Source organism: Myripristis murdjan, chromosome 6 (assembly GCF_902150065.1).
Source record: "Myripristis murdjan chromosome 6, fMyrMur1.1, whole genome shotgun sequence".
Classification (NCBI taxonomy): Eukaryota; Metazoa; Chordata; class Actinopteri; order Holocentriformes; family Holocentridae; genus Myripristis; species Myripristis murdjan.
The window spans coordinates 27,648,426-27,667,415 of NC_043985.1; the positions used below are offsets into that span (position 1 = coordinate 27,648,426).

The 18,990-nt window shown below is 41.6% G+C and overlaps 1 protein-coding gene across 2 annotated transcripts in view; it reads right to left on the reverse strand.

Annotated features, from left to right (window-relative positions):
- Positions 1-18,990, reverse strand: part of tbxas1 (thromboxane A synthase 1 (platelet)) — a 75,421-nt gene that overhangs the window by 25,388 nt on the left and 31,043 nt on the right. For both annotated transcript variants that reach the window (XM_030054311.1, XM_030054313.1), the window contains exons 5-10: positions 12,468-12,564; positions 8,080-8,196; positions 1,988-2,076; positions 1,733-1,881; positions 1,289-1,419; positions 208-564 (exon numbers count right to left, since the gene is read on the reverse strand). In XM_030054311.1, the coding sequence (XP_029910171.1) occupies positions 208-564; positions 1,289-1,419; positions 1,733-1,881; positions 1,988-2,076; positions 8,080-8,196; positions 12,468-12,564 (940 nt within the window). The remainder of the gene's footprint in view (positions 1-207; positions 565-1,288; positions 1,420-1,732; positions 1,882-1,987; positions 2,077-8,079; positions 8,197-12,467; positions 12,565-18,990) is intronic.

An 18,990-nucleotide genomic window follows, 5' to 3' on the forward strand; every position in this document is an offset into this window, starting at 1 on the left:
TCACTGGTCTTACTGCTCCAGTCTGTCCAGTTGTGGTTTTTAAGTGATAACAGTGCAGTGTTGGTGCACCAAAAATAACACCAAAAATAACTATTACCATTTTTGCTATAGATGGTTTGATGACTAGTGTTTTCCTGAGTGAAATATTGTTACTGGATGAGGCTAATAAGAAGTAGGTCAAATCAAACCACAGAGAAATACACTCACATGTCTGGTGAAGAAATGGTCCACCTCTTCCTGTACTTTGCTCTGACAATCAGGGTGGATCGCCAGGAGGTAGCAGGTGAAGGCCAACGTGTTGCTGCTGGTTTCATAGCCTGCCAGCAGGAAGATAAAAGCCTGGCCCACAATTTCATCCTCCGTCATCATCCTCTTCTGTGGATGTTTGGTGTGTGACACCTGTGGCTGATGATAGTCATTGTCCTGCTCTGAGGCTGACTGGTGTGTTTGTTGGTGTGTGTGATCGAGCTCATCAGCATGGTTCACCACATCAAAGTGCTCCAGAGACACACACTCCTTGCTGCTCCGCACATCCAACATCAGCTGGAGGAAGTCTCGGCGCCTCTACATGCACAACAAAAACACATAGATACTTTTTTCAGAAATACACATACAAACAGAAGGGCAATATTACTTTTTACTGATTTCAACAGTTAGAGACTGAAAGAATATTTGCACAAAAATTTGAATTTGTCATGCTCACTCTGAACCACCTCATGCCAAAAAAATGACAGCAAATTTGCATTTGAATAAAATGAATTTGGACCAAAGGTGATTATTGCTGAAACTATGATTAAAAATTCAATTTTACTGATAAAAATCTTTCTTGTTAATCTCACATTCTCAGAACGCATCCTATGACTAATGAGAAGCAGAGCAAAGATGCACTCCAACAATGTTGTAAATTTTTGAATTAATAAATTTTAAAAATCCCTATGCAAATTTAGGCAAATTTTCTATATGCAATTCAAATACAATGTCTGCTGGCACTCAACTGTTTCCAAACTTTGGAAAATAAGAGTTTTATTCTCTTCTTGTTGTTTTACTGACAATGAGCAGGTTTTGTGTCACAAAATGCAAAATCAGTTTTACTGTGCAGAATCCTGTAGGACCAGTAGGGAATTAACAGATGATAGGGGGAATCTATGTTGCAGCAACTAAAGGCAATTATCATGTTTTAAATTTACATTTAAGTACTGTGCGTGACTCTTTACTGTCAGGTACACTGGTCAATTTGATGCAGCAAAGCATGACTGATTGTTGTAACACCCATGAGATTCAGTAGCACCTGTTCAGGAGGCTGCTCATCTCTCTGCTTGATAATCTTCTGAATGCAGCTGATGAAGAAATTGTTCATCTCATCTCGTCTTTTGTTGGGGATGAAACCCGCCAGAGGAGCCATGATGAAAGGAAAGGCAACTAGAGATACAAAAAGATTTTCTGTTAGTGTGTCTCACCTAAACTTAAAATAACAAGAAAAGGCTCGTGTCTGCATTGTGCAGCGCAGCAGATTCGGTGCACAAAAAGACAATTTCACTTTTTATTTCATATCCGCTGCTTTAATTTATCATCTAATGAGGGATAACTTTAGGGACTTCTGTGATATTTGGCTTTTATTCTCCATGTGAATGTGGCCATACAGTATGGACCATAATATACAGTGCAGTATACATTATCAATCATCCACAGTATTTGAACATGGCTCATATAAACACAAACCGAAGGAACTGACTGAATAAGAGAAAGATGGGCCTGAAGAAATTGAAGGAGAAGAACTTCTGGGCATGGTGGACAAAAGGGTCATCTGGGTTGTTCTGCGAGTCCACCTGTGTCCCAAATGCCACACTTGCAATGACATCCATGGTGAAGCAACCAAAACACCTGCAAACCAAGCCCACACACACACAAACACACATACAGACATCACATAACATAGATTGCTGTAGATAGACGGTACTGTTGGCATGTAAATGTGTTTTGCAATTACCTGTGGATGTCAAAAGCCTCTCCTGACTCTGCATATGCATTCAAGTTGTTCATGAGGGCATCTGTGGCTGTATTGATGAGGGGAACCATCTGCACAAGCACAGAGAGACAGGGGCAAATGCAGTGGCAGCTGGGATTTTGTAGGATTGGATTATACTCTTTTCCATGTTTCAAAGCCAGCAACATTCAAATTAGAGAAGCAAATCTGTTGACGTTCTCTTACAATAAGAGAAAATTGTATTTGGACTGAACTGGAGTAACGTCAGACTGATCCACATGTCATAAACCACCACAAACAATGAAAACTTGATAAGGTGATCTGAGATAACTCTTTTCCATCTCTTTCTTCCCATGATTAGATGGAATGCACCACAGGAGGTAACAGATGAAGGATAGAAAAGAAATGCGTGTTTCTTTTCTTGTTTGTTTAAAACAGCCCCATACTAGACAGACTGTGGGTTTGGGCTGTAAGGATCAGCTTGTCTCTCCACCTCCAGCCGCTGTCTGAGGCAAAGCTGCGAACTTAAAGATACAGACATAACAAAAAACTAAAGCCGCAAAATCAATTAAAAACCCATTAAAGTCAGCACCATTACTGAGGTCATTACCAACGAGGGAAGATGCCTGATGATGACGGATCAAACAAGATCTAATTAATTCATTCATTCATTAATGGGGAGCTCTCATGCAAGCATGGTAAATGTAACATAATGAAAGTGGATCCAGAGAGTCAGGCAGACATCAAGTGCAGCGTCTCTGCAGAAACATCAAAACTTGATATGGACAGAAACTATGAATATGAAGCATGAATACAACATCAAAGGCAACTCATCGCCAGCGCGGAGCACTGGCTGCTTTTCAAAGGAGACCAGAACACATGGACATGTTTGGGCTCACAGAGGACAGCTGCTTTAGCTTTCAGCTGGGTTAGTCCCACACACTGTAGGTGTCAGTGTGGTTCTAGGGATAGGAAGAGAAAGAGAGAGAGATGACACAGACAAGAAATAGGAGTGAGAATAAAAGAGCAACTAAGAGACAGGAGGCAAAAAGAGGGGGAGAGGCACTGTGGCTTCACAGTCTGTTTCCCTGCTCCGTCTCCCACCAGTGGAGCTGTGATTAGGGACCAGCAGACATCAGCGTTGGGTATCGATCCTTTCTCAGCCGGCTCGGGGGCCAGAGGCCGAGGAAGTGACAGAAACATGCTACGGAGCTGCTTCAGTCTTAGCCCTGCACTGGTGCTGAGCACAGGAGTTGGGGTGGGAGGGTACTAAGGTCTAGCGGATGTTACTCTCTGTAAGTGTGTATGTGTGTGTGTGTGAGGGGCAACACAGAGCAAGACACAGAGAGAAAACAAAGGCGGATGGAGAGACTTTGCTCACGGGTGCAGTTGTGTTATTTTGCCTATACGTTTCTTTATGAATGTGAGCATAATTATGCAAAAGCATCCATGTGTGAGATGGAGGCTAAAACTGAACAGCATTTACACATCTCAGCCCTATCTCCCCTCATCATCTCTCGCTATCTTCCCTTCTCTGCTTTGGCACGCCACACCAGCCAGCAATCAATACATGTTGGATCAAATGAGAGATGAGATCTTTACACTGTGGGTGAGACAGGATACAGGAACACAGAGGGACAGAACTGAGGCACAGCCACATAATTCAACAGGGTTATTTTCAATGCCACAAGTAAGATTTAAAACTATACGATGGCGTGGTATGTGTGACATCAAGTAGGGTAAAACCAAGTTGGAGGGGTTTGAGTAAGCGTCTACGGCTGGAGACAGGCCGGGACGGGTGTGGATCTGGAGAGACAGTGGGTCGTCTCAGCTGTGTGCGGTTGTACGGCTGGGTTGTGGACAGATGCCTGGTCAGCGGCTGAGGCAGACAGAAGGGGGTTTAGATGAAGAGGCACAGGCGAGCTGATTAACTGTGACAGGAGCAGCGTCCTCCTCCTCTACAGCAGCAAGTGTCTCAAATGAAAATCTATATGGTATAACACTGGCAGCAGACCGCCAGGGGCTCAGGTCAGTCAAACCCTGCTGGACCATGGTGCGCACACACACACACACACACACACACATAAGCACATATATACAGTATGCACAGATTGCCATACACTCACAAACACACACATATATATATATAAATAGAGAGAGCACCTTTACAGAAAAAAAGTTAAATACAAACACACGCTAACCTGCCCTAAAAAAAAAAAAAAAATGCTGTTTTAACACTGTTGGTCAATAACTGTAACACAAAGGAAGTGAGAGCTTGCAGCTTTGATTTGACATTGTGCTTTGTTACTCTTTTAGTGGCACACACACACACACACACACACACACACGTAAACAAACAGACACAGACTCACGCAACAAAATCAAGGACAACTGCAAAAGAAAAATGACATTAAGTGAATCTATAAGTTTAACACACAAAGGGATCAGTGGTTGCTCACAGTCTCCGCTGACAGCTGACGGGGAAAACACAGCCCCCAGGTAGCCGAAACATGAAAAGAGTGAGATGTTAACATTACAGGACTGATCATCCTGGAACTCAGCTCTGATCGATTGGGTTACCTTCGAAGCCGCTGTAAAATATCTGTGACAGTGAAATACCTGGGACTGCATGGCTACCGCTTTAAATATGAAGTATTAATTGAAATAAACCACTGTTATACCACTGTTACATTCATGCTGGAAGAATATCAATTCATTATGTTTTTTTAAACAATAAATGTACTGGATTTTCTTATTTTTCCACAAGAAGAATAATAACAAAACAAACGTGAGCAATAGTTAAAAAAATAATAATAATAATAATAGCTTGTTGCAATTAAGTCACAGGCTGGAAGGGTGCAGGAGGTGAAAAGAAGATAAAATAATGGAGGAAAAATCAGGTCCAAGATCATTTAAATAGGGCTGCCAGACTCTGTAGAACTGACACATTTTAGTATGTATAATACTAAAAATATTCCAAAAGCACCGGCTCAAATGCACATTCATTTTTACCAGGCCTATTCATCCTATCCAAGAGACAGGAAGTGAGTTCCAGTGCTCTAAATTGTGTCTTATTTTAACAAATAATGGAACAAAATTGGCTTTCTATAACTGCTTAAAAGATGAGGTAACAAAAAAAAAACACCTAAATAGACAAAGCCCGAGGGAGACTATCTGAAAGGAAAGGAAAGGGAATTTCTGAGTAAATTTAATTATTATTAACTAGGTCACTGACGATTTGGATTCACTTCTTAACAGTCCTGAAAAAAAAAACATATGACCTGCTGTGACTTACTACTTAATTCTATGAATCCACTGGCACTGAGTCACAAGCTATTTAGCGACAGCTAAGGCGCAGGGCTTGCAAAGTTAATGTGTCTGCCACCGGAAACCTCAAAAAGTCTATCTAGGCCCAAATGCAGCTCGATATAGCTGTGACCACTGCCCGCTCCATTTGGCTCTGCAAACACAGCGAGCAGACCTGAAGCAACAAACAGAAACAGCCTCCACTAAACTGCAGGGCAAGGAGGACAACATGGGTGAGAGTCAAATGTGTTGTCTAATTATTTGTTTGGCAGGGCTTGTAAAGTTCTTTATATGCTCATTAAAAACACATTCCATAACCACACCAGATCGCTGAAATCAGCCTCCCATGCTAAATCTTGGATGAGCGTTTTATATATATATGTGTGCGTGTGTGTGGGCATTCGGTGTGTGTGTGTGTCCAAGTTCAGAATATGATATGATGTCACAGACCACGCTGTAATTAGTGGTCTCATTAATTTGTTAGGACAGCGTGTGAGGCCAGAACACAACTCTTACACACACGTACACACACACTACTAACCACTGGCATCAGCCCCGCACCACAAAAGCATGTTTATACATTCCATTTACAGAAGAAACGCAGTATCCTCGCGGTAAATAGGGATTCACACTGAAACTGACCACCGTCTCAAGGTTTCATTTTCTCCAAAGCGTCAACGTGTCCTTCATGAGCTGTTTTCGCAGGTCATGAATCACAGGTACAGCTCTCAACCGAAGCTGTCCTCTCAAGCAAATGAAAAAAAAAAAAAAAAAATTGCATACACACACAGTTATGGAGAATACAAGGGTCTTTGGTTGATATGCGGTAAACAGAGAACAAGTACACCCTGTCCATGTGCTACTGACGTACAATTAACGCCTGACATGGGAGGAGGAAGTAATGGTGTAGAAAGCTAAATATCGAGTTAGTTTGAGGACAGGGGGAGGAAAAAAAGGAGAGAGAAAAACTGGCGGAGAAGAGGTGAGGAGATTTGATGGCTGAAGGACAAGTGGGGGATAGTAAGAGGAGAGGAAGTGAAAGGTTGAGGGGAAGAGAGAAGCAGGGAGAAGGATGGGAACAAGGAGGAGGAATGAAAGGAGCTGGGAAGAAACGAGATGGAGGGGAGAGGGAGAGTGAAAAAGCAAGGGAGGTGGAGGAAAGGAGGTCGACAAAGGAGAAGAAATGAATGATGGAGGAGATATGGAGGGGCAGGGTCGCCGTGTGTGAGCAGGGTCCAAAAATTATGGGGTTGAAATGGTGCTAATAATAACAGGATGAACGCCTAAACTATACGGGCATCTGAGTCTCTCTGTCTCCCTTTTTGTTGCACACACACACACACGCACGCACACACACACACAATCTCCGTGGTCAGGCTGAGACCAGTGGTGGCTAAGGTTGCTATGGCGACATCCCACCAGAGCAGTAATTACAATTAACATCCCATCTAAATGACCACCCCTCTCTCCCTCTCTCTCTTTCTCATAATTATAACCTCTGCTCAGTTCAGCGAAGCCCTCTGGTTGGTCCTTTTATTTTGCAGCTAAATAATCCCGTCTGGAAACAATGGAGGCGAAAAGAATTGTGTTCTTCAAAGCTCGAAAAGCTGTTTTCTGTTTTAGTGCATTAATATACCAGTGTTACCATTAGCATTTGCAAAACATCAAGTGCAGTATAATTGTACAGTGAATTGGTCAGGAAAGCAACTTTCCTATTCATGCCAGAAGCTTTAAATTGCTCAAACATGAGCATACTGCACTATTTTAATATTAACTGCAAAATACTGTGTATCACACCGGGGGATTGATTTTTGGGACCATTCCAAAGTGAAAACTGGGGATGTGACTGGAATGAGACATTAAGTCCCACTAGGTATATGTTGTAAGGGCTGCTCCACATTTTATTTTAAACTTTTTTGTGACAATAATACAGGAAAGATGGTGGGGGCACTTATTTATTTATTATTTATTTATTTACTTTTGAATTTTATTGGATAGGGACAATGCAATTTAACACAATTTTAATACAGAGCATGAAACTGATGTGCTGCACAGAGAGTTTATAGGTAGTGCTGATTTACATGTGCAGTGTAATTCAAATATACAGCTTTCATTATCATAAAACCACAATATACTACAGATGTACAAGTACAATAAAATACACATAGCAAGATATATTGATTGTGATGTACAGCATGAAAGCAAAAACAAAACAAAACAAAACAAAAAACTGATTTAGTACTATTAGTTAAAATGGGTACTACTCTGGTTTGCTTTGCACTGCTTTTTATAACCTTTGTGGTAAAAAAAAATAAAAATAAAATAAGACTTTTTATACTTTACACTTTTGGGCTGTTCAACTCTGTACAGCTGAAAAGGGCCTTTTATCCCAAATTCAATACAGGTAAGCGCATCTTGTAAGGATGCAGTCAAAGGATGAGCAATGAAGAATAACAACTGCTGTAACATGTACAGTAAATCGACATGAAAGATGAGCATGTGATCCATTTGAACGTGGCCGTGCATATGCGAAGCACACCGTTTGAATAAATACTGTACAGATGAATATTTATAGGTTTCATGCAGCCGAAGCAGATGAAACGAATGAATGAAGAGGATTTAGAGAGTGATTAAGTGGCTGATGTAGAGGTAAAGGAGGGAGAGAGGCTAGAGAAAAAAAAAAAAAAGGAGCGGAGCGAGTGAGAGGGGAGGAGAGAAGTGAGTGTAAGAGTAGTAACCGAGAGGACGGAGGTGAAAGAGGGCAGAAAGGAAGCAGAGGTCACGCTCACCTCTTTCATCTTGGCAGCACTGAAGGATGGAGTGAGGATGCTGCGGACTCTCTTCCAACGTTCGTCTCTAAGCAGCAGCAGACAGTCAGTCATGGGCTTGGTGGAAAATCGAATAGTCTGCAAAAAAAAGGACAGGAGAGAACAGGCAAAAACACACCTGCTGTCATTACATTAAACTACAAATCTCATTCTCACGTTGGAAACATCGGTAGGCATTAATGCGACAGACACACATACAAGACTAATTGCAAGGTAACTGTCACTGGTCTCTCCTGTACTCTCCTCTAGGGGGAGCACTTTTGACAGTACAGTGGTCCCTCGTTTATCGCGGGAGTTACGTTCTAAAAATAACCCGCAATAGGCGAAATCCGCGAAGTAGTCAGCTTTATTTTTTACAATTATTATAGATGTTTTAAGGCTGTAAAACCCCTCATTACACAGTTTATACACTTTTCTCAGACAGGCATGAAATTTTCTCACTTTTCTCTCTTGTTTAAACACTCTCAAAGTTCAAACCTTCGTAGAAAAATAAGTCCAGTATTATAGAATGAAACCAAAGATCAAAACCTCCTGGCATGGAGGAGATTGATTGACAATGGTCTACAGTCCCTTAGCCAATCAGGACGCAGAACACATTGCGTTGTAAAAAAAAAAAAAAAAAAAAAAAAGCATGCAAAATTGCACTAAAAAAAATTCGCGAAACTGCGAGGCCGCGAAAGGTGAACCGCGTTATAGCGAGAGACAACTGTAGCTCTAATTGAACTTTCGGTTTTATTGGTAAAAGCAGAAAGTTGTTTTGTCCCAAACCACACTTGCGACCTGTGTCCCAGTTCATTTGGAGACTTTGACGAACACAGGTGCATCCTTTGCCACTCTCTGTACCCATAATCCATTTTGAGCAACTGACATTTTGGAAAGCTACATTGGACACTGGAGATGAGTGCAATTTCATGTGAAGTTAATTCAAATGTAACTTTCTGGTTAGGAAATTAAGAAAAAAAATGCAAAAAAGCTACCCAAGTTAAGTAGCAAGTAAAGCAGCGATTCAAAATTAGGATTAAAAGCTTTGAAATGTGGGTTTAATCCATTTTACAAAAGTGATGGAAGGTTTAAAGAGTAATGAGTCACAGGTGTTTCACGAGGCCACACCTGGGGGGCCTCACAAGACGCTCGGCTAACTTACACTTGACATATTGCCTAATGACAGAGGCTACAACAGCCAAATGAGACTGCACTTACACAGGAATGCTATAGTGCTGCTCCTCCTGTTTGGCATACAAACTCTTGATTAATTGCGGAATACGCTCAGCCTTAAATACCACTCTGAAGCGGTATTAGGGTAAGGCTTCATCAAGTGTAGATTAAGTGCTCCTGGCTATGGGCATTTCCAAATGTGCCACACTTAATCAGCACACGAACACACACTCAAAACAGTAAGACCGCACGTGTGGGTATTGGGGAGGAAAAAAAAAAAAAAAAAAAACAGTGTCAGGAAGTGGTTTATTTCTCTAGCAGTTAAAGGGAAGTTGGGGTGAAATCTATCTAACGCCATTCTTTTCTTTTCTTGAGTGGCAATATATGTAAGCAATCTCATTTTTGAACGCTATAATGATGTTGTTTATCATTCAATTTTGCATTTCACCATCTTTCAGAAATGTGATTGAACACGCTACTCTGACACAGTAACCTGCAATCATTTTTAATCATTTCAGTCTGTGGAGAAGATAGCTCTGTAGAGGCTGAAGTGGAGAAGATTTCAACTTACGGTGAGAGCTCACTGCAGCACGGTGTTGTGCACATGCTCTAATAGCTCGATATAGTCTTCACATTACATGGGGATTTAGAAGTCTTAGAAATAATAATAAAAAAAAAAAAACTGCCAGCCTGTCTACACTGCACTTCACCTTCTTCCTGTTTTCCTGGGTTTTTTTTGTTTGTTTTTTTTTAAATGACCGAATGCCTTCATTAGGATCAACAGCACTACAACGCAAAACACCCGGCCACCACACTTCTGCTGCCCCTTCTGTCATTCCCACCCCCCATCACCAATTCCCTGGATCATTATTTCATTCCACTGCCCTGCCACCCCAGCCGGTCAAATCATCTCGACAATAGATGGAAAAGTCAGAGAGCCTGTCCTGTTGTGTTATTCCTGTCCAGTCCAGTGGGTTTGATCATCGCTAAATCCTTAGAGACCCTGGGCCTCTGAGGCAGAAATACAACAGAGGAGAACTTTGGAGGAATACAAAACATGCTGCCTGTCAGCCTGAGCAGCTGCTGGTCGTCACTGGATGAAGCTGGTTTCAATATTAGTTCAGTGTCTTGCTCAAGGACACTTTAGCAGGTCAAGTGCCCCCCCCCAAAAAAGGGGCAAAGAGAAACCTGAACACTTCATCAGCCCTGCTTGTTATACCACCCTTCCACCCTGTTTCAGCTATAGTTCTGTTTTTGTTTTTGTTTTTTTGTTTTTTTTCACAAACAATTAATCCGTTTCATATTGCTTTTTTATTACATATTGTGTCAAATACACTCCCGCTGTGCGAATGAATACAGGACAACCTGTGTGACTGTGAGTAGCGGTGCAGCGTACGCTCTTGTTAACCGCACTACAGTTGTCAGTGTGAGGTTTTGTATTGCGTTTGCTGAAAGACATAACAGACCTTTCTCTGAGATTACAAACACAGTTAAATACACAGCAGAGGGTCTCAACAGCATGCTACAAATAAAGCTCTTTGTCAAATATGTTCCCTGGCTATGTTACTCAAGTTGAATTTGACAACTGCAACACTAAATCACAGACAGGGCATATTTCTGGAACTCTGCAATAATTCACTCCACTTGACTTAACTAAATCGTTATTTGGCTTAGAGTGTCTGTGTAAACAACGGCCAGTGGGGGATTTAGTATTTTTAGTAATTCCATAGAGTCTTTATGGGTCTCTTCATGCTGCTGCCGGCTTCAGTTGCTGGGAAAATCACTCTACAGGCAACAACAGAACACGGTACAATGAAGCCTACAACGTAAAATGGCCAACAGACAGCATACAGTATGCACATGCAAACATCACATGCATGCAAACACTGAGAAAAAAGGGACTCTGCAAATTCGCTACGAGGCCTCTTCATTCAGGGAAAAGAGATTCACCAAACTGAATCTCAGACATCAAAGCTGAAGGTACACTTTAAACTGGTTTATTTCAGATAAAATGTCAAAAGAAGTCGGCATCATACTTTGTGTGTGTGTGTGTGTGTGTGTGTGTGTGTGTGTGTGTGTGTGTGTGCTGAAAACAAACCACAGGAGCTCTACAGTGATTCCAAAGTATATTGATTTCCCCCCCATCCCCCTTTGACATTTCACAGGCCCTGTGCAGCACAGAGCCAGTACAGAGGATGATGAAAGCGAGGGTGGCCTTGTGACCTTTGAACCCTCGCTGACGCATGTGTCAGCCTATCATTAGCTGTGACTGTGGCATCCTGGGATACCTTGCCATATCCTTCAGGGCACTACCCTGATCTACTCTCCTCTTCTCTCTGCTCTGCTTCGTTCTCCTCTGCTGGGCTCCTCTCTGCATTATCCTCTTTTCATCTGCACCATCCTGCTATACTCTAATCTGCTTCTCTTTCCTGTCTCTACTGTTGTGTCCGTTGGTTCTACACTGTTCTCGCTTCTTCTCTATTTTTCCTCCATTTTGTTCTGTAACTCTATTCTTCTCTGCTTCACTTCACTCTCCTTTTCCTCCGTCCTCCTCTCCTCTGCCCTGCGCTGCCCTGCTTTGCTCCTTCACGCTCTGTTCTCTCTCGCCCTCCTCTGCCCCGCTCTGCCGTACACCACTCCCCTGTATTGGGTTCAACTGTGGGATCTGAGGATGAGGAGGGCACACTCTGCCACTGCCACAAAAGCCCTGAAGACCATTCTCCTGAAATCACAGAGCGTGAACTTGTACAGAACACACACACATCATCCTCCCACAAAGCAGGGAACACACACACGGTCAATCCTGCCTCCCTTTGATGGAGAACTTTTGAGTGGCTTCCATTTGGAAATGTAAGGGCAAATAAGGCAGAGCTCCTTATTTGCTTCAGGGCTTTTCAATGAAATTCATTACTGGAAGGAGGACATTTAGGCAGCATTCAAATCCAACGGCTCTATGAGGTTCGGAAACCTGGTGAACAGGTTATTTCAAGGATCACATAAAGACTATCACCAAAAATCTTCTCAGAAACTGCAAAAGTGAAACTAAATGGTCATTTCATTTTAAGTTTTTGTTTTACTACTTTTAGTTATCTTTTTGCAGGATTTCATGGCTGTCGATTAAGAATAACACTGTACTAACACAGTATCGTGTGAGTTTTCCATGTGTGCTTGTGTTTTTTTTTTAACCTACTCACCATTCTGTTAGGGAATGTGCTGAACTCCTTGACCATCACTTGTCTGAGCATGTCGGGGTCTGCCACTACCACCACTGGTCTCCGGCCCAAATAGTACCTGAAATATAACAAATGGATGCATGTTAGGGTTTAACCAGTGTGGGTTTCTGAAGGCTAGTATTATTTCTGTGGAGCTTGACATAGAAAAGACTGGGGTGGACACAGGGTGAAGACATGCGACAAAGGTCCTGGGCTGGATCTGAACTCAGCACATCATGGTGCAGAATGCTAAACCAACAAGACACCCCAGCTAAAGACACTTTTGTATGGAAGCTGCCAATAGCCAATGTTTTGTGCCAGTATTCAGTGCATTTACATTTGGCAATTTTTATGCCCAAATAATTCCAAGTATTACATTTTTTCTCCACATAGTATTTCATTCTTGTCAGGGTGGAAAAGCCCCAGAACTAGAATTTAGACCATCGCAAGACACTAACTGCAACCCAGAGAGAAATGAAGTTGATGCAGGGTTGTTGCAAGCAGCTCTTCAAGGCAGGGTAACCCTCCTCATCAAATTGGTTAAGGACATTTTTTGGATATGTTCCTGCCCTTTTAAATGAAGACCCTATTAATAAAAAAACTATTTTGAACCACTGTATAAGTCATGTGCAAAATAAAACATTTCACAGACTGTTTTTATATAGCTGCTAACAACAGACCGGCTGATATTCAATACAAAAATGAAATAAATAAATAAATAAATAAATAAAAAGGCAAATACTGGCCCTATATCTGTAAGTCTAAACCCAAAATATGTACAGTACAGGCCAAACGTTTGGACACACCTTCTCATTCAATGTGTTTTCTTTATTTTCATGACTATTTACATTGTAGATTCTCACTGAAGGAATCAAAACTATGAATGAACACATGTGGAGTTATGTACTTAACAAAAAAAGGTGAAATAACTGAAAACATGTTTTATATTCTAGTTTCTTCAAAATAGCCACCCTTTGCTCTGATTACTGCTTTGCACACTCTTGGCATTCTCTCCATGAGCTTCAAGAGGTAGGCACCTGAAATGGTTTTCACTTCACAGGTGTGCCTTATCAGGGTTAATTAGTGGAATTTCTTGCTTTATCAATGGGGTTGGGACCATCAGTTGGGTTGTGCAGAAGTCAGGTTACTACACAGCCGACAGCCCTATTGGACAACTGTTAAAATTCATATTATGGCAAGAACCAATCAGCTAACTAAAGAAAAACGAGTGGCCATCATTACTTTAAGAAATGAAGGTCAGTCAGTCCGGAAAATTGCAAAAACTTTAAATGTGTCCCCAAGTGGAGTCGCAAAAACCATCAAGCGCTACAACGAAACTGGCACACATGAGGACCGACCCAGGAAAGGAAGACCAAGAGTCACCTCTGCTTCTGAGGACAAGTTCATCCGAGTCACCAGCCTCAGAAATCGCAAGTTAACAGCAGCTCAGATCAGAGACCAGATAAATGCCACACAAAGTTCTAGCAGCAGACCCATCTCTAGAACAACTGTTAAGAGGAGACTGTGTGAATCAGGCCTTCATGGTCAAATAGCTGCTAGGAAACCACTGCTAAGGAGAGGCAACAAGCAGAAGAGATTTGTTTGGGCCAAGAAACACAAGGAATGGACATTAGACCAGTGGAAATCTGTGCTTTGGTCTGATGAGTCCAAATTTGAGATCTTTGGTTCCAACCACCGTGTCTTTGTGAGACGCAGAAAAGGTGAACGGATGGATTCCACATGCCTGGTTCCCACTGTGAAGCATGGAGGAGGAGATGTGATGGTGTGGGGGTGTTTTGCTGGTGACACTGTTGGGGATTTATTCAAAATTGAAGGCACACTGAACCAGCATGGCTACCACAGCATCCTGCAGCAACATGCCATCCCATCTGGTTTGCGTTTAGTTGGACGAACATTTATTTTTCAACAGGACAATGACCCCAAACACACCTCCAGGCTGTGTAAGGGCTGTTTGACCAAGAAGGAGAGTGATGGAGTGCTGTGGCAGATGACCTGGCCTCCACAGCCACCGGACCTGAACCCAGTCGAGATGATTTGGGGTGAGCTGGACCGCAGAGTGAAGGCAAAGGGGCCAACAAGTGCTAAACACCTCTGGGAACTCCTTCAAGACTGTTGGAAAACCATTTCAGGTGACTACCTCTTGAAGCTCATCGAGAGAATGCCAAGAGTGTGCAAAGCAGTAATCAGAGCAAAGGGTGGCTATTTTGAAGAAACTAGAATATAAAACATGTTTTCAGTTATTTCACCTTTTTTTGTTAAGTACATAACTCCACATGTGTTCATTCATAGTTTTGATTCCTTCAGTGAGAATCTACAATGTAAATAGTCATGAAAATAAAGAAAACACATTGAATGAGAAGGTGTGTCCAAACTTTTGGCCTGTACTGTATGTGCACAGTAAATGTGCATTAATATCAGCATGTCACACACAGTGGTCATTACAGCCAGTCTTAGGCCTGGAGAAAAAAGGCTCAGTGAGTTATACCATCTCTAAAACAAACCCTGTGCTTGAACATGAAGGATGCTGAAATTCCAAAATAGCTGTAAAAGAATTTCTATCATGATAGCACCACAAAAAAATGTATGTTTTAGTCTGAGAGCACCTGTAATATATTCAGGAGTGAAGTGAAAATACATGAGGCAGGACTCAGTGTAAGTGAAAGCTGGTATGATAAAATAAAGTGTTTAATCTGAGTTGAGCTCCAACGGGAATTAATATTGTTACTTTTAGCTGAGTGCCACGAGCATGAAATGGAGGTTAAAATGTAAGATAAAATTCTCTTAACTCCTCTCAGACGGAGAATGGGGTTGAGACTGAGAGTAAGAAAAAATGTGAGATCTGTAACAGACAATTTAATATGAATTAACTTTCATGGGAGAAGCAATAGCTGAATATAACTACTCTGGGCAAATAAAAAACAAACAAGCAATTCATTTCAGATTAAAAGCTTTAATTTCACAGCCAGGATGAGGGGGCCCAACGACTCCTCCAGAGACAGGAAATGTTTGGAGGTGGTAAATTTTTGGGAGGTGTCTGTCTGGGGATGGCTCCATTGTAAAAGTTTATCTTAAGCCTGCTGGGCATGGGTTGCATTCGCAGTTACAGAAGAGCAGTGAGGCTGTCAGTACTGATTTAGATAACCATGTTCATCTATGGCCCCCTGCAGCCACTGCCCTCTCCTTCTGGCGGGCCCCTCCACCCACCTACACTCCCACACGCCCTTACACAAATTATGGATCAAGAGAACTACTGGATCAAGAACTGACAGTTCTCACTTTACCCGGCCAGCCCTCAGCCAAAATCAGTACAACACACTCATGTTACAGTTACAGCACAGGTTATTCTTTCAGGTTGAGCAGGCACAGCAAGCGTGAAGGCCACAGTCAAAGCTGTCTTGAATTTACTGGTGTGACTGCACCAAACATGAGTCAGCAGCTTTGAAATAGTACGGAATGAAATGTTAGCTTGGGGATTTGCCCTTTTATTAAAAACCATAAGGTCATTAGCATCGCATCTTCCTGTTTATGGACACAGCTGTCATAGTGCACCTCCTTGATGTTTCCCTGTAATGGAGAGCATCCTTAATATAATCATCTAAGAATATGACTATTTGCTGGTGTATGAATAGCCGGAGGTGATGGTATATGCTGTCGTCATTTTAAAAGGACAAACAGTTCAGCGTGAACTCGTTTACTTCACCACCCAGTGGTTTCCTGCTTGTGGGGCTGTGATAATTTCGGCTGCCACCTTTTGACTGCACAAAATTCTTAATAATACCACCTCTGCATTTTTTATTATACATTTTTCAGACAGGAAAGAAACTTTTTGATCTGTTAAAAAAATGAAAACTCTGAATATGTTGGACTTTGATAGCTGATATGACTGTCAGGCCTACTTAAAGATGACAGAAGTTCAATAAATGTGCCATGAGCCTCTCTACTTGTGAAAAGAAGAAAAACTACACACTGAACTGGTGGATTACTCTCACTGAAAGCTGTAGTAATGTCTTTTGGCATATATCCCTGAATTCTGACTTAGTTCGTCCGGCCTTGGCATCAAATCGAGCCATGGCAAACCCAATTTGCTGTGCTTATTCCTCCCAACCTTGCTTTCTTTCTTTTCTTCTTTCTTCTGCCTCGGCAGAATGTGGAGGGAGAGAGGAAAGTGAGCCTGGATCCTTTGATGTGCTCTTAAAGGATAAGCATGATTGGAGTTTTTGCTCATTTCCTGCATTCCCTTATGTTTCATATCACTGCAGATAATTTTCCAGTGCATTTATCATGTTATCGGATATTTGTTAATTTTTATACTTTTTTTGTGTGTGTGTGTGTGTGTTTGGTCCTTGCCACTAGGTTGTGTGTATTGTAGAGACAGTAAACTAGCCTAAGATGTGCTGATTTTGCCCTTAGATTCTGGATTCATATTGGAGACCAAGTTGATAGACACTTATTTAAAAGCTTGCGCTTGAAATACTGCCATGCATTCTTGTGTCTTTGCTGCAGGCGTTACTCACATTTACCTACACCCCTTCCCACATGAACATCTCCAGAGATGTTTTCTATATCATATGGCACTGAATGGGAGTTAGGGTCCATGGCGCTATTTTCCCTCAATGTAATATTCACATATACCATTTCAACAAACTGTTTCAGATTATTATTTACCAAACATGAACTAGATTATGCATTGTAGTCAATATACCAAGGACACGGACATAGACAGTAAATTTTTCTTCTATAGGAAACATAGGATAAAGGGAACATGGGGCGGTTAATGTTTAATTTACAGCGTGGGAACATTTTTTCACTTTGGAAAAAATACACTGATGGAACACAGGGCCTGGGAACATCAGACCTTAGGAACACACGGTGGAGCCTGGGTAAATGAGCATGAGAGGTATGGCAAAACTGACATAAAACTACTCTTAAAGCTGGAAACTGGATTACTCCCCATTTCCTCCCTTTTGCCTCGGCCTCCGGCAGTGAAGTATCTGAAACAAAGTCGAGATGACAGCTAAAAGTGTTGCTCCTGTGCCGTCAGATCGCCGGTTAACAATTCACACCACAACTGCTACCTTTAGTGATGAAACTATGCAACAAGATTGTGTGTGCCGGTATTATCATTTTCAAGGCGAGCTCTCCGGGTAGGCGAATATGCTAACTAGCGAGCGGCACTCGGCTTTCCAGATGTTCTGCCAGTTGGTGTCATGCAACCTGACCCCACAATCCAGATGAATAAAATAGCTATTTAACACTTGAAAAATGTCATGGATAGCAGATTTAATTGCGGTGCATGAATATAAATACAGTCAGAATTAATTAGAAGCACACTGTAGCACTAATCAACTACCCTGCTGTGATCACTGAAAATTCACATTATTGTGATAAATACTTTACTAACAGTAGGACAAAGACAAATAAGCAAATCGCCAAATGTCACTTCTACAGACATACGTAGGTTTTGCATTCATCTCATAAGGAAATATTATTGCTTACTACATATTAACCAATTAGCCAGTCTAGTTTGCTTGCTGGCTACCACCATGTTATTTGATGTGATAAATTAGTGCTGTTATTGATCCGTCATTGGGAATTTATTGCTTAGAGTCAAATTCTGCTGTCTAGTAACACTGGAGTATGAAAAAAAATACATTTGGATCTTCTGTTACATGACATTTAAATGTTACCAACTGCCTGACCTTTCCATATTTACACAGCTAAAATGCTTTTAAATACATATGATTAAATTACATGTAATTAATCAGGAACACTTGTTAGTAACCTTGACATGATACATGGTCAGTGGTTTTCTTTAACATTCATTTACTCAGGGTAGGTTCACTGATCATGCATGCTCTTTTTCAGCAACGGCCTGCTTTTCTCTCACACAGCTGCACACACTCACACCTGGGAGCTGCCCAGCGCAACCACAGTCTCCACTGTCGGCCACTGAGCAGCAGCACTGGAGTGGTTAGGGGTTAATGCATTGCTCAAGGGCACTTCAGCCATGGGTACTGAGGGAGGAGAGTGAGTGCCATTCATTTTAGCATTTAGCCCTCTTTCTTTAATATGTTAATTAGGCTTCTGTGTGAATGTTCATGTTGAATTATGGGGTATAAGTAGACTTACACAGCTGAAATAGGTGAAGTCAATGAAACATCAGCAAGTATGACACTTCAATTAACAAACCATAACCTGACAATAAACACACAGGAAGCATCTAACTCCCATGAAGCTTTTTTTACTTTTTCTCAAGATTTTTGTTCCATTTTTGAACAATTCCAAAAGATACAAAAACTCACGCACATGCATTTTTAATAAGGCGGCTGAGAGACGAGAAAGAGGGAGGTAACAGCAAAGCTTTAAGCTGTCTGGAACTGAATGTGAGTGAATGAGCCTGAGATGTGTGATAAAACTGGTGTAAGAATGTCTTTAACGGCACGACATGCATGTAAAAACAGTCAGAATTAATATTACAGGGATG